General features: G+C 35.0%; 2 protein-coding genes across 2 annotated transcripts in view; one reads left to right on the top strand and one right to left on the bottom strand.

Annotated features, from left to right (window-relative positions):
- Positions 1-4493: 4493 nt before the first annotated feature.
- On the bottom strand, positions 4494-10189 carry LOC136851584 (uncharacterized). Its single transcript, XM_067125865.1, has 3 exons — positions 9624-10189; positions 6926-7021; positions 4494-6432 (listed from the first exon to the last, which is right to left on the bottom strand). Exons 1-3 carry the CDS (start codon positions 9693-9695, stop codon positions 4633-4635), a joined length of 1968 nt encoding a protein of 655 aa, XP_066981966.1. The 5' UTR covers positions 9696-10189; the 3' UTR covers positions 4494-4632.
- A 4559-nt stretch (positions 10190-14748) lies between these two features.
- Positions 14749-15343, top strand: part of Dhc93AB (Dynein heavy chain at 93AB) — a 112275-nt gene continuing 111680 nt past the window's right edge. Inside the window, exon 1 of the mRNA XM_067125082.1 lies at positions 14749-14907. Within this exon, the coding sequence (XP_066981183.1) occupies positions 14749-14907 (159 nt within the window). The remainder of the gene's footprint in view (positions 14908-15343) is intronic.

Below are 15343 nucleotides of genomic sequence, written 5' to 3'. Positions count from 1 at the left end.
ATTCAATCCCGTGAGAAGGACTAAGAGAGAACAGCACGGGAAAAAAGGCATTACACTTCTATTGTCCTAGTCAATCAATTACGTACCCGGCGGAATCGGATGATGTGGGTCGTTGCTGAAAGAGAGAGAGAGAGAGAGAGGAAATAAATAACAAACGTGACTAGAAAGTAATCATCAAATGGACACTATTTTATTTAATAACTTTGAAAATGGGAGGGGCCTCGATGAGTTCAATCTCACAGCACAGGAGAAACCTTTCATGGGATATTTATTAAACAATATGGCAAAGGAAACTGATAACTAAAGAATTAACTACAAAAATTAAACAACAACAAAAAAAACAAAGAAGATACATAAATCAGTAGAAGAAATAAGAAATAAACTATTAGGTGAGACTCTTCTCAGCCTGCTCTACAAAAAGCATTTGTCGCCACGCTTTTTGATTTCTCTAATAATTCTTATTTATTTCACTCTTATAATGATCTTCTTTATATACCTTATTCATTCTTGATATTTTTTTTATATCTTACTCATTTTTGCCTTTTTTCCAAGCTTCCATTTTCCAAGTATTCTTTTTACTGTTCCCTCTTATTTTCTTTGCATCATTAAGAGAATTTCCCCGTAACTTATTCATTCTTATTTTTTTGATTTGCTCTTTGCTTCCCTCCTCGTTTTCCCTCTTTTATTCCTTTTTCTTATATTTGTTTTTCTTTATTATCAATTTTTTCATGTTTCCTCCTCTTCTGTGCTCTTTTTTTTATGTTCTATTACTCATTTCCTTCTTTGCTCTTCTCTTCCCTTTTAGTTTTCTGTAAAAGAAAACTGTTGAAGTGGCTTTGTCTGTCTGTCCGAACTTTTTCTCTCTGCACTTTTCTGTCCACACTTTACCTGTCCGCACTTTTCTGTCCGCCCCCAGATCTTAAAATCTACTAAGGCTAGAGGGTTGGAAATTGGTATGTAGATCATCCACCCTCCAGTCATCAAACATACCAAATGGCAGCCCTCTAGCCTCATTAGTTTTTATTTTATTTAATGGTTAAAGTTAGCTATAATCGTACGTCTGGCACCGCTATAGGTACTAACAACACCAGGCCGTGGCTGAAAGTTTCATAGACCGCGGCTAAGAGTTTAATGGTACGTGGCTGGAAGTTTCATACAGCATTATACGCCGTACAGAAAACTCGATTGCGCCGAAGAAACTTCGGCGCTTTTTGTTACTTGTTTATTTTTTCATAAACTCTTCCTCGCTCTTCTTCATTTCCATCTTTCCTCCTCTCCTTCTTCTTCTTCTTATCATCGAAGTAAATTACATCGAGGGGTCTCTCTCTCTCTCTCTCTCTCTCTCCCACACCGTTTCCGTCCTGTGGTGGGTTGTTCCCACGCTCAAGCAACTCCCACGCGACCTACGGAATCTGTGGGAACCAAGATCCCGTCTGTGGGAAAATAATCCGTCGTTGGGAAAAACGACGTAGACGGGGGCAACCGCCCCACCCGCCTTTTCCCAAGAGCCCCTCCCCGACACCTTCCCGAAGAACGCCCAACCCCCCAAGGTTATCTCTCTCCCTAATGCCAAAAGTAGCATTTATAGGGTGGAAGATAGAAGTAAAGAGACGCAAGAAGAAGAGAAGAAGGGAGGAGAATACTTAAGAAGAAAAACAAGGTCCATGAAGAGAGAGAGAGAGAGAGAGAGAGAGAGAGAGAGAGAGAGAGAGAGAGAGAGAGAGAGAGACAGCAGTTAAGGGGAGAATAGGAAAAAGAAAGGAAAAGGAGAGGATAGGCGGCAGACGAGACAAATATTATATATAAGAGGAGACAATGAAAAGATGGAGAGAAGAAAGAAGTAAGGAAGACTAAGGCTAAATAGACTGAATAGATTGTTTGTAGGAAAGTGCAAATTACAGTGAAGAATAAAAAAAAAGAAGGATAAGAGAGAGAGAGAGAGAGAGAGAGAGAGAGAGAGAGAGAGAGAGAGAGAGAGAGAAGCTCTAAGTTGAATTGTGGTTTCCATGGAATGCAAATAGCAACAAGAAGAGAGAGAGAGAGAAAAAACGTGAAGAGGGAAAGAATGAGAGACGGAGAGGGGGGACCGAGCATAACTTGGGGTTTCTGGGAAAATTCAAATTACATATGACACGAAATAAAAATAAGAAAAAATTCAGAAGGAGAGGAGAGGGAGAGATAGACAGTCAGACAGGGAACGGAATGTAGTGTCCATGAAATGTGAATTGCTATCTGTCAGTAGTTTAAGATGTGCGGTATAAAGAGAGAGAGAGAGAGAGAGAGAGAGAGAGAGAGAGAGAGAGAGAGAGAGAGAGAGAGAGAGAGAGAGAGAGAGAGAGAGAAAATATAAACAGATGACTATTGAGAAAGATAACACATTTTGTTATTTAAGTAGTCAAACAGAATAGTCTGGAACAAAATTACTATTTCAACTCTAATCGATAACATTCTTAATGGTGTCTTTCTCCTTAGTAACCCTTATTACAAATATTGAAATGATAAGCTATTTTGCTCGTAATTATTCATATTTCTTATACTTTCATTTTTTCATGAACAGTAGTATACTCCGATTCTTTTCAAAGCTTTTAGTTCTGCCTTTGACTTTATGTTTACTATTATTATTATTATTATATTATTATTATCCGGAAGATGATTCTTGTTCATATAGAATAAGTCCACACGGGCCATTGACTTAAAATTCAAGCTTCTAAAGAATATGGTGTTTATATTTGAAAGAACTAACAGAAGGCAATAGGAAATACAGAAAGAATGAATCACTTATTAGAAAAGAAATCGATTAATAAATTAATAAGTAAATATATAAGAATGTAAATAAATGGTTAAAACCAAAGGAGAATATTTTAGGGTCGCAATGCATTGCATCTTCACATGAACTTTTAGAGCCTCAAAAGTTCTAATGACACACCCTCAGGGAGACTGTTCCATAGTCCAACGGTTCCAAACCCGGTTGAAGGAGACCTAACCTAACCTGACTTAGAAACCATCATTACCGAAATCTAATAGATGTCTGAAATCAGCGGCAATGGTCACAACGAGAGACAAGAGACAACGTATTAAGTTTCTAATAGGGTCCGAGAGATTATTGCGTAAAACAGGAGAGTAGAAGAATAGAATATAGACTTTAGACAAGCGCTGGGACCTATGAGATCATTCAGCGCTGAAATTGAAATTGACGATAAGAAGGTTTGAAAGGTTTAAAAGGAGGAAAACCTCCCGGTTGCATTATAAAACAATTGTTAGGAGAGGGTGGAAAGTAAGATGAAGGAAAGAGATTATGAACGGAGGTACAGTAAAAGGAATGAAGGGGTTGCAGCTAGCGGCCGAAGGGATGCTCCAAAGAACCTTAAGTAATGCCTACAGTGCACCGCATGAGGTGCACTGACGGCCCTAACCCCCTATGGAGGGCGTAAAATAGGAACTAAGAATAAAACTACGAATTTCTTATTTGTTTTAATTTCAAAACGTTAAATATTTTCAGATATTAACACTAAAATAGTCACAGCCAATTAAAATCTAACAAGGGATAATAGTAATAAAACTAACTGAACATTGCTAATGCTTAACATTGCACTTATCCATGGCCTTAAAATCTCAAGAATAAAAATAAACTTAGAACTTGGTTATTTTCAACCAACAACAACGTAAATGGTAATGGAACTTAATAAGGCTAATCACGAACCATTCATCTTTGTCTGTCACATGCACACACACCGATATACACACAAACTTACAATTTATAGTTTTTCAAAGATAATAACACTTGACACTTTTAGAAACTTTTTCCAACAAAGTTAATTTTTTAAAAACAAAATCTTCACCTTCATAACCTGGAAATTCAGCGATAACATGAATACTTAGACATCCGTGAGAACTATTGTGGTGCAAGAATGAAAGCTTCCGGGCGATATCTGAGCACTCGAAATATAAGTCGATGATTTGATGATCCAACGCTGGACACCTTTGTGCAAACAAAAAAGATCTTCTTCAACCTTTTCCTATTCCATGTTATTCGTGGAGGCCCTCAAGACGTTATTGCTGATCGAACTTCAATTTTACTCCGTTTATTTTTATAATTTAAGTCCTATTTGCTTCTTTGCTGAATAATTTTTATTTGCACTGAGACGATACAACTCAAACCACACAAATGTCGCTGGACTTGGCGGTCAGCAAACATTCTGGTTCATTGTTCCTATTATCTGTTCTTTTCCATTACGCAAAGAATGCAACACAAATCTTTATTTTCCTTATTGCTGCTTTTTTTCCCTCATTACTTATCAAACACTCAAAGGAAGAGTTGTATGAAAAAGATTAATCTCTTGTTTATCTAGTTTTGTCTTCATTAGTAATTTACTTACTTATCTATTCATTCATTAATCTTTTAATTTATTTTTCTTGTCTAATAACTGACCTCTTCTTTCTGTATTTCCTGTTACCTTCTGTCACTTCTTTCAGATGAACACTGTATTCTTTGGAAGCCTGAATTTCAATTCAATGGCGCCTTTGGGCGTATTCCATATGAATCCGGTTCATCCTCTGGACAATAATAGTAAATATTCCTTTTGGCGAGCAAGTAGATAGATGCAAATGAATTCAGTTTCTCGCCCTTTTATGTCACCAGGGCCTCCAAGGTTGGCCTTCTCTGTTACTTCCAGCTACCGGGACTTCATAGGGAGCAACCCTTTTCTTGAGCTGGAAGGAAGATGGCGCCTTAAGCGAAGGTGACGATGATGATAGTGACGACGTTGATGGCGATGGTGATGATGAACTTGTTGTGACTGTTGCCGATGATGACGAAGGTGGAGAGGACAACGATAATGATACAGATGCTGAATATGAGGGAGAGGACAACGATGACGGCGAAGGGGTAGAAGATGACGAAGATGATGATAATGATGATGATGATGATCCTGGTAATGATGATGAAAGTGATGAGGAAGGAGAGTAAGGGGGGACAGTTGTACTCTCTTCGCGTGATCGCTCATCACCGGTGACCACGAGATTGAGAGGCTCTTGAGCGACGGCAGCATGTCTGTCGAAGGCTGTTCTAGAAGACGCATTGGAAGGGAAGCCAAAACTGTATTTCAAGTTCTGTTCACATCTCACTGGACTGCCGTGGAGAAAAAACGCCCCAGTTGGTAACTGTGGCTTCGGTTTGATCAGTACAGTTTGACTGGTGGAATGCAAATCAGACCTTGAGCCAGGGGCATCAGTTTCTTGCTGCCTAGAAACGCTGATGGCAACATGGCTGCACTGTGATGGGTTTGTTCCATCCTTGTCATAAGATTTCATCCACAGGGGTCTTTCGTTCGATATAGGAGGCGCGTTTTCCGAGAGATCTGGATGGCAAGTACCTTGGGGCAAAGATGTGCTCACTGCAGGAAAAGTTCCATTCTCACCGTCTAAACTGGAACTTGTAGGTAATGACGTTTCAAAATGCCTCTTAGGATCAGCAGTTGTTTTGGGATCGCTGTATGTGTAGTTTGAATTACTTGTGGACAGATATCTACTAAAAGCAGCCTTATGATTAGTTTTAAAGTATTCTGATGGGCCCTGCACAGATAAACCTACAACAACATTCTGTGTATCGTGTATTCCATATGCAGAATGAGATGTTAAACCATCAGTTTGGTATTTCTGCGTATGAGCATCCTGTTGCATAATGCTACTTGCAACTGTTTGATTTTTATCAAAGTTTTCCGTTTGTGTGCCTCCATCGGCATTCATGCTAACTCTAGCCGAGTTTACCGACTCAGACAAAATACCTGTACTCTCCCTTTGAGACTTGAAAGGAATATTAGTCCCAGGTGGAAGTATCAAAGCCATCTGCCCATTGGCGAGCCTCGCTGGTACTAGTGTCACACCAGCACTGACTGTGACAGATGCAGTGGGTTCAGTACTTTCTGGCTTCTTTAATAAGGGCACAGAGTTGTCATCAAGTTGGTTTTCTGTCTGGGAGACACCACAGTTTGGGAGAGGGTCTGAAGAACCCATCGTGCTGGAATCAGCAGCTGTAGCGACGACATGTGAGGGCGCTGGTAACGAAGACGAAACGGCTGGAATAATATGTCCAGCACTAGTACCATTCATGAGGTGACCACTCGCCACCGGCTGAGGCAACGCCTGGAAAGGCGGGAAGGTGCTGGAGATAGAATTCAGATGTGCTACGATTTTTGAATGGAGGTCTCTAGGGACACCAGCCATGCCGCTCAGGTACCTGGTGACTTCAACGGCACACTGGTTAAATCCAGCTCTGTATTTTGCCCTCTCGTCAGCGCCCATTGACCGTCCATTGCGGCCTCCGATAAAACCTGTCATTCGACCGTTTGCAGATTCGTGACGATGGAGAGCCTGCACGTGACGTACCGTCATCTCTAAAATGTCAGCTTTTTCTAGCTTGCTGTACCGTGATGGCTGCAAAAACAACAAACAAATATAAACAAGTATTCAGAGGTTTGATGCATCCATTCATATTAATATACATAAACATATATATATATATATATATATATATATATATATATATATATATATATATTTATATATATATATATATATATATATATATATATATATATAAATATATTATACATATATTATATATACATATATATGATATTATATATAAATATATATATATATATATATATATATATATATATATATATATATATATATATATATATATACATACTATATATATATATAATATATATATGCACAGTATATACATAAAACGTGTGTGTTTTGTGTGTGTGTGTGTTCTTTCTCAGACAAATATACATTCATATACTTATATACATATAAGATGAAAAAGTATCTAGAAACCAGATGAAGGTAATTCACGAAGAAACGCATGAAGAAAAATGTTGTTTTCTAACAATAAGAAATAATGAGAGCCACTCACATCCTTCTTCAAGGCTTCCAACACAAGCGTCTTCAAATCATTCAGGCATCTGTTGATCCTCTGTCGTCGCTTCTTCTCCATGAGAGGTTTGTTACTCTGAGAAGTGAGGAAAGGTAAACAAATTAGTCAATGAAAAATAAATAAATACAAATAAACACATAAATAAGTGAATTAAAATAAATTAAAATAAATAGAAACGTCTGAAATACTGGGAGACCGCACGAGGAAAAGTGAACGGTAAGTTTAATAATCGAGGATCCTCCTGGGGAATCTAAATGAATTTATGTTGTTTGGAGAAATAATATTAAATATACTATTTAAATGTCTCAAAGAACTCATAAATGGATTCTAATTATCTAACGATATTCCAACTTTATTATGTAATGACAAATGCTTATATATACATGCACGTTAAATAGCTTAAATGCTTAAACACACACACACACACACACACACACATATATATATATATATATATATATATATATATATATATATATATATATATATATATATATATATATATATATATATATATATATATATATATATATATATATACATATATATATATATATATATATATATATATATATATATATATATATATATATATATATATATATATATAAATATAACCTTACGTGACAAATATTTCTGCAATCCCTTGCATAGATTTTATTTCTGCATCGTATAATGAGTTATGCATTGTAAATCATGTCCATAACAATAATTATATATATGTATATGTATATATATGCAAGGGATTGCAAAAATATTTGTCACGTAAGGTTATATATACAGTATATATATATATATATATATATATATATATATATATATATATATATATATATATATATATGTGTGTGTGTGTGTGTGTGTGTGTGTGTGTCTAAGCATTCAAGCGGTTTAACCTGCATGTATAAAGGCTGTAATCATGAATAAGTATGTGTTTACTGAAAATTTTGAAGAAATTGTCATCACCGAAATCATTATTTGGCCTTATTTACAAAGCAATCCATGAATATTTATTTACATACTTCTTGGAGTGAACTACGTAGGAATTAGTGACTTATGCGTCTTATCCGCTTTCTTTCATTGTAAGATGAATTCAAAACATAGCAAGAATATAATTGAGCCGGATTTTAAAATAGTGCCTCAGTTGTAAAAAAGAAAGTCAAGTTTATCATCTAATATCCTTGTACGAATGCGCTTCAGTCTGTTTATATTTGTGCACATACACATACACATTATATATATACACAAATGTATATTATAGTTCTATATATCTATATATATCTATATATAATTTTTATAGATATATATATATGTGTGTGTATACATAAATATATACATACATATATATCTATATCTAATATATATGTATGTACGAATGTGCTTCAGTCTGTTTATATTTGTGCACATACACGTACACATATGTATATATGCACAAATGTATATTATATTTCTATATACATATATACATATCAGTTAAAAAAATACATATTTATATATATATATATATATATGTGTGTTTGTATACATAAATATATATATATATATATACACACACATATATATATATATGTGTGTTTGTATACATAAAACATATATATACATACATATATATATATATATATATATGTATGTATGTATATATATATATGTGTGTGTGTGTGTATGTGTATGTGTGTGTGTATTCGTGTGTGCGTTTGCACGCGAATATGGGAAACTTGACGAAAGTATCAGTAAGCTTGTATTTACAGTTATAAAGAAATATATAAATCGATATATATAGATGAATAAAGTTGGGTAAATAAACATATACTACGTTCTCTTTAATCTTCAGATTGAATAATAGATTTCCACTAACAAATACTTATATATAGATTTCGCATCATTGTCTCACAGTATGCAATTGTATTTCATAGGTAGAATGTTTCTTGGATGTTAATATTAATTAACAAATAAACGCATAAATCTACGAAATGTATACGCAGATACAGTTGTAGGTAAGACTACATTATTGTAAAATTTTCATATTTATAAAGCTTTGTTAAAATATTAATTGTATGCAAAATTAAACACACACATATATATATGTATGTGAATATATATTTATGTATACATACTTATACATATTACATATATATAAACATATATATATATATATATATATATATATATATATATATATATATATATATATATATATATATATATGTATATCTGTGTGTTTCTGCTCAGTAAATTTTGAAATTTATGTGCACTTTGAAGAATGCAAAAATGCTTTTTTTTTCTTTATTGATACCGGACAAATTTGTGTTCTATGTCAGGCCGATTTATGCTTGTATAATTCCATACTTACATAGCTCACTATATATATATATAAACACACACATATATATATATAATATATATATATATATATATATATATATACATATATATATATATATATATATATATATATATATATATATATATATATATATATATATATATATATATATAGCGTGGAGTATGCATTCAGGATTTGTACAAGCATAAATCGTTCTGGCAAACATGCCCCGTTATAAATAAAAAAATAAAGCATTTATGCATAACTGGAATTATACATAATTTCCCAAATACGCAAAGCGTAGAAATGCTTGCATTTAGAATTTCCCCAATGATAAAATTTAGCTGTTCTTACCTTCCTCATATCACTCCTTGGGGACAAATCCCCCTCGCATGGTCCTACAGAACCAGCCTCCATCGTACACATTTCGCAGAGAGAGAGAAAAAAAAAACAACAACAACGGTTCCAAAGGCGAAACAATTCCACACGAGCATAAAAGACTTAAAATAAAAAAAAAGCCCTGGGAGTGCTTTTGCCACGCTCTCACGAAGCGCTCGCGAGACCTCTGGAGTCTAAACTGTCGCGCCACTGAAGAAGCGTTTGTTTGGGAGTACCTTTGATTTTTCTTCCTCTTCTTCTTCTTCTTCCCCGGATATGGGGTATCATCTGTTTGCCGCCTCGGCAACGTGGGAAAGACTTTTCAGCCGGATGGTGGGGCCAAGGCAATGCGGCGTTTGGGAGGGAAAACAATGCTGAGTCGCAGGAGTCGTTGTTGCATTCGCCACGTCTCTCCTCAGTCAGCCTGACTGTATGTACAGCGACGTATGACGACTGGATTATTCTTTTTCAAAGCAATAAGGAATAACGATGGAATTTCCGTGTTGCCGACGATGACAAGGGAAGGATTTCTTCAGTCTTACCTGTTCAAATACAGGTGCAATTAGGAATGCTTGCAAAGCAGTATAAGATGGTGATTATTCAGAACAGTCTTTATATGATCTACTTGAAGCTAATTGATTTTTCTTTGGAAGCTAAGAATGGGTTGATGAAAACTGGAATTCAGTTCAGAATGGAATCAGACCTGATTAAAAACTGCAAAAAAAGCTAAACTTAATCTCACGAAATGCCCTCCTCTACTATTAAATGCTTGATAAACGCGCCGACGCTCAACAAAAACTCGCATCTTTTATCTCCAAAATTATGTAAAAATACTTCTGAGACGCAAATAGTTCTTCCCTCCCTTTTTCACAAGCTTTTTTCACCGTGTGGTGACTCCTCCCACTTCCGCCTGGTGACCAATCAGGAGACACTTGGCGTTCTCATGAATGGAGCTGGTAGCCTTGAGTGCCTTCGGAATTAAATTGCTCTTAGGACGTTACCGGTGCGATGTTTGAGGAGAAAAGGTAAAAACTTATTTCCTTTATTACAAAAATCGCAAGTATAGCTTAAAGAATATAAAAGCAGCATGTATTATTCGTCATGTTCCTTTAGAGTCCTCAAGCAGCGCTGGGTCCGGTCAGTACTTGCCAGGGTGATCTAAAGAAAGAAAAACGAAAAGATGACTTTCACAGATTGGCCATAAGCTCACTTGGAGTAGGGCGTTGGGCTGACAGCCTCATCCCAAAATACCTGCTCAAACCCGGAAGAGTGAAACCTTCTTATATATATGTATATATATATATATATATATATATATATATATATATATATATATATAAGTAATCAACCTGGTTATGTGTGGAACAGATATAAATTTCTGACTCACATCAGGATCGAACCCAGGTCTTTTAATTGGTAGCGCCCTTCCTTTCTATTGAAAGACCTGGGTCCGATCCTGATGTGAGTCAGATATATATATATATATATATATATATATATATATATATATATATATATAGATATAGAGAGAGAGAGAGAGAGAGAGAGAGAGAGAGAGAGAGAGAGAGAGAGAGAGAGTTCATATAGACATAAACAGATAGATAGATAGGTAGATAAAGTTTACAGTAACTTACAAATAGTAACAAAGGCTCTAAATTTGTGCTTTTTGAGCAAACATCGCAGCTATAATAATAAGCAACTGGCGTGATTCCATGCATTATTATTCATTCAAGAGTAAATAAAATACCAAAGGCAAGCAAAGCATAACTGAAGCAATGTAGGTACTTGCATAACAGTAAAAAAGTCTCGAAATGAAGTTTCTAAATACGAATATCTTGATCTATGAATAAAATCTCCAGCTAGATGACCTTGACTTTACCCGCGAACGGATGGATAGAAGGTCGGCAGTGGAAGACCTTTCGTAATTGGTTCCCACAGTTCCAAGCATAAAAATGCAACAATTTTCTACAACCAACTATATAAATTGTATTTTTTTATTCGTTTATATTTACAAGGTATGTTCATCAAGCGTGTCTGAGGATTTTTCTGAGACCTTCGTAGAATTTCTGGAATGTGTTACTAGTGAGCCTCTTACACTGGCTGCTATTCCTGAGCGTACATATAAGTGTGTGTGTGTATATATATATATATATATATATATATATATATATATATATATATATATATATATATATATATATATATATATATATATATATATATATATATATATATATATATATATATATATATATATATATATATATATATATATGAAAATATAATAAATATATGTGTGTGTGTGCGTGCAGTGTGTAAAAAAAAAAAAAGATAATATCAATGTTCGTGCTCCCATGAATGCGACGATCAAGTGGCTTTTCCGGTTATGAATTACTTACGTGAATAATTAGATACAGGAAAACAATAAGTCCCGTAGTTCAGAGGCTTCGAGATAAAAGTAATTATCTATCTGTTAACCTTTTACATTCTAACTCCGTTTTGTCATTCCTAACGAAGACTTATGAGAAGAAATCCTTATCACAAAAACTTGGTGCTTTGCTTTCAACATTAAGCTGTTTCTCTCGAAGGGGGTTGGATCCATATATGAGACAACAGTCGCCTAATCTAGCTGGTTCAAACCCAGGTGTCCACACCAGGCTTCCTGTTCCCTTTAACACCTTACCCTACTTTAGGGAAGGGCCAGCGATAGAATAAAGCCAAAGCCAGCTTAATCTCAGACATTAATTAACCATTAAAGTAATGGCAACCGCTCAGTTGAAGATGAACCACTTTTCCAGGAAACTTACACAGCATTACTTTCCATTAACTCTTTCGTTCAGCTTTCTAGCAATTTCTGGGACTTTATATGATTGAAAAATAAGAGCAAACAATGGTGATGTAGTTCGTACAAAATGTATATAGTTATATTACTTATTTACGTATAGAATCAGAAGGATTTAGAGGGAATATCAATGGCCCACGCTTTGATATTATACAGTTCATTTGACCTTTTTCCCACGCAGAGGTTTGTCGCATCTTCATTTATTTTGGTCCTGGTGGTTATCGATAATTACGTCATGTCACGCTCTTCTGAAATCCGGTTACAGAGGAGAATTATAGATATTCAACGAATTAGAATTCTTTTTATTTTGGACGTTCCCATTTTCTTTGTCAGAGAAGAAACAAACGAAGAGAGTAACACATAAACGTATTAAGCAAGCATTGAATGTCTAATTATCTATTCAATTATAAGACTTTCCTTCTCAGATGTGTTGATTGCGTGCATAAACAAAAGCAAAGCGTCTTGGTCGCCATAGCAACGGTTAGCGTCCTTGTTACCGTGGCAACGGATTAAAACCTTAGCCTAAGAAGGCTTCTAGGACACACTGCAGTATTTCCCCGACTTTCTCGAAGGTCATTTCATAGATCGTACACATTTCCGGGGCTTCAGAGTCTTCAAAATCTTGTAATTTCGAAAGGGAGTGGGTTTTCATCTTCAAGTGACTATTGGCAAAGGAAAATACACATTACAATAATCCTATTGTGCTCGTCTCTAAAATATACGTCGAATAATCTTGAATTTCTTAAGATATACCATGGAAGACACAAGGAACCGTCAAATGCGCAGCAGAAAAAGACAAAGTTCCTTCAACCAGACATGATGGAGGCGGGGTTCGTAAAGATAAAAAAGAAATATGTGCAGATATGCCTACCGTGCAGATAGGTCGAGCCAGCGAAAATGGACAGTAACATACGTTGGACAATATACAAGATTTAGTACTATCGTAATTTCCGTGATACATAACGCTAATGAAGAGCATCACTAACTAAGACAAATTCTGAAGTTGCCAGTAAGTATGAAATCTTCCTACTATGATATTTTGAGTGTTAAAGCATGTGTAGTAGCTATTTGGAAAAGCAAAGTTGCAACAAATCGGAACATTTTGTACAAGATATCGATTGGTCTGAGGCTATAATATTTATACTTTCATTTGCACTTGGCGAGCTAGTAAATAGAGGCTAACTTAACGAACGTAACTCTGAATGCTTACCATACATAGGTCTAAACCCACCTGACCCCTCTTTTCAGACTACTGTAGTCCTATTTGAATCGTGCAATGTGTCTTAAGTGATCTCGCAAAATTACTTTAAAATACTAGTAATAATAATTGTAAAATAACTCTATTAGTATTATTACTAATATTTCTGCATTTACATAGGGCTAATCTGAGAGAATCGGCAACCTCCAGCAGACTTGCCTAACTAGTCTGAAAACCGGGGCCGGATATGAGTTTAGAATTCTATTTAAAGCTACGTTCGTAAAGTTGAAGCAGTTGGACAAGCTAAGTGAGAAGAAACCAAGGTTGGTGGACTTGCATATCTAAAGCATATTCACATGATGACAGTAGTTGATAAGTCCGATATTAGGCCTATATATATCTTTTTATTCTATCGGAACTAATCTCTTTAAATCAAAGCACCGGTTTAGTTCAATTACGCACACAGAACTTGTAACCGAATTTCAAGCGGAAAGATCAAATGCCTGAGTTTGAAATAAAAGCCGGTAGTACCTAACTGAAGATTGTAGCAAACTATGACTTTTAACATTTTTACCTGTCTATATATATATATATATATATATATATATATATATTTCTTATAAATATATATATTATATAAATATATATATATATATATATAAATTTATATATATGTAAATTATATATATATGTACATATATATAATATATATATGTATTATATATACATATATATATATATATATATATATGTATATATATATATATATATATATATATATATATATATATATATATATATATATATATATCTTAGAGAAGGTAAAGAATATGAGATTAAAAACCCATAGATAAATTAGCAAAAAACCCACTACTCAGTCTTTACAGTTAATTATCACTAATGAGAAATACAACAGTACACGCATTTTCGTTAAATTATTTGAAAGTAACAATTGTTAGTTACCATAATCATACAGTCTTAGTATTTACGTACATGGGAAAGCAAATAAACAACTTGAGCCTTCACTCTCCATTTTGCAGGTCTAAAAGTTGAAATCCAAGATGGCGGCTGTGGTGGAATCCGAGAAAGAAAACTGGGACGTTCTTGGTGAATACTCCAAAAAGACGTTACGGCTGAAGGCGGACCGTTGGACCAAGGCTGTTCAAAATGAGGACACGAGGGCGTCGCTTCTTAAATTTCTGGACTCAGATGGTGAACAGGTAAGATAAACATTATGAAAATTAACTACTCACGCAGATTCCAAAACAGGATTGAACATACATACACAAAGTATTTTACTCCTTAGTTAAGGTGCTATATGCTATTAGCCTATCGGTTCTAAGTATTTTAGAATGACGGCTCTTCCTCCTTGCCTTTCTTCATCCCGAATGTGACCCTCCTTAGTCGATTAACTACAGAGTACACAATTCAACAGCATTGTCACCAGCAAAGGCGCAACGGGTTTGAACTGGATGTGTCTAAATCGCCTGTCTCTCTGTCCTAAATTCACTTATGTCTGCGTGGGCAGCGATTTTTTAATCCTTGCGTTTGGTCACTCAAACCAGCTACTCTTACGAAGCAAGAATTAAGGCGGAAACAGAGCCTGGAAGGAAAGTAAGTTTTGCAGCAGAGTTAAGTTATCTATCAACAGTATTA

This window comes from Macrobrachium rosenbergii, chromosome 23 (genome assembly GCF_040412425.1).
Source record: "Macrobrachium rosenbergii isolate ZJJX-2024 chromosome 23, ASM4041242v1, whole genome shotgun sequence".
In the NCBI taxonomy this organism is placed as follows: Eukaryota; Metazoa; Arthropoda; class Malacostraca; order Decapoda; family Palaemonidae; genus Macrobrachium; species Macrobrachium rosenbergii.
This window is presented reverse-complemented; position numbering and strand designations above follow the sequence as displayed.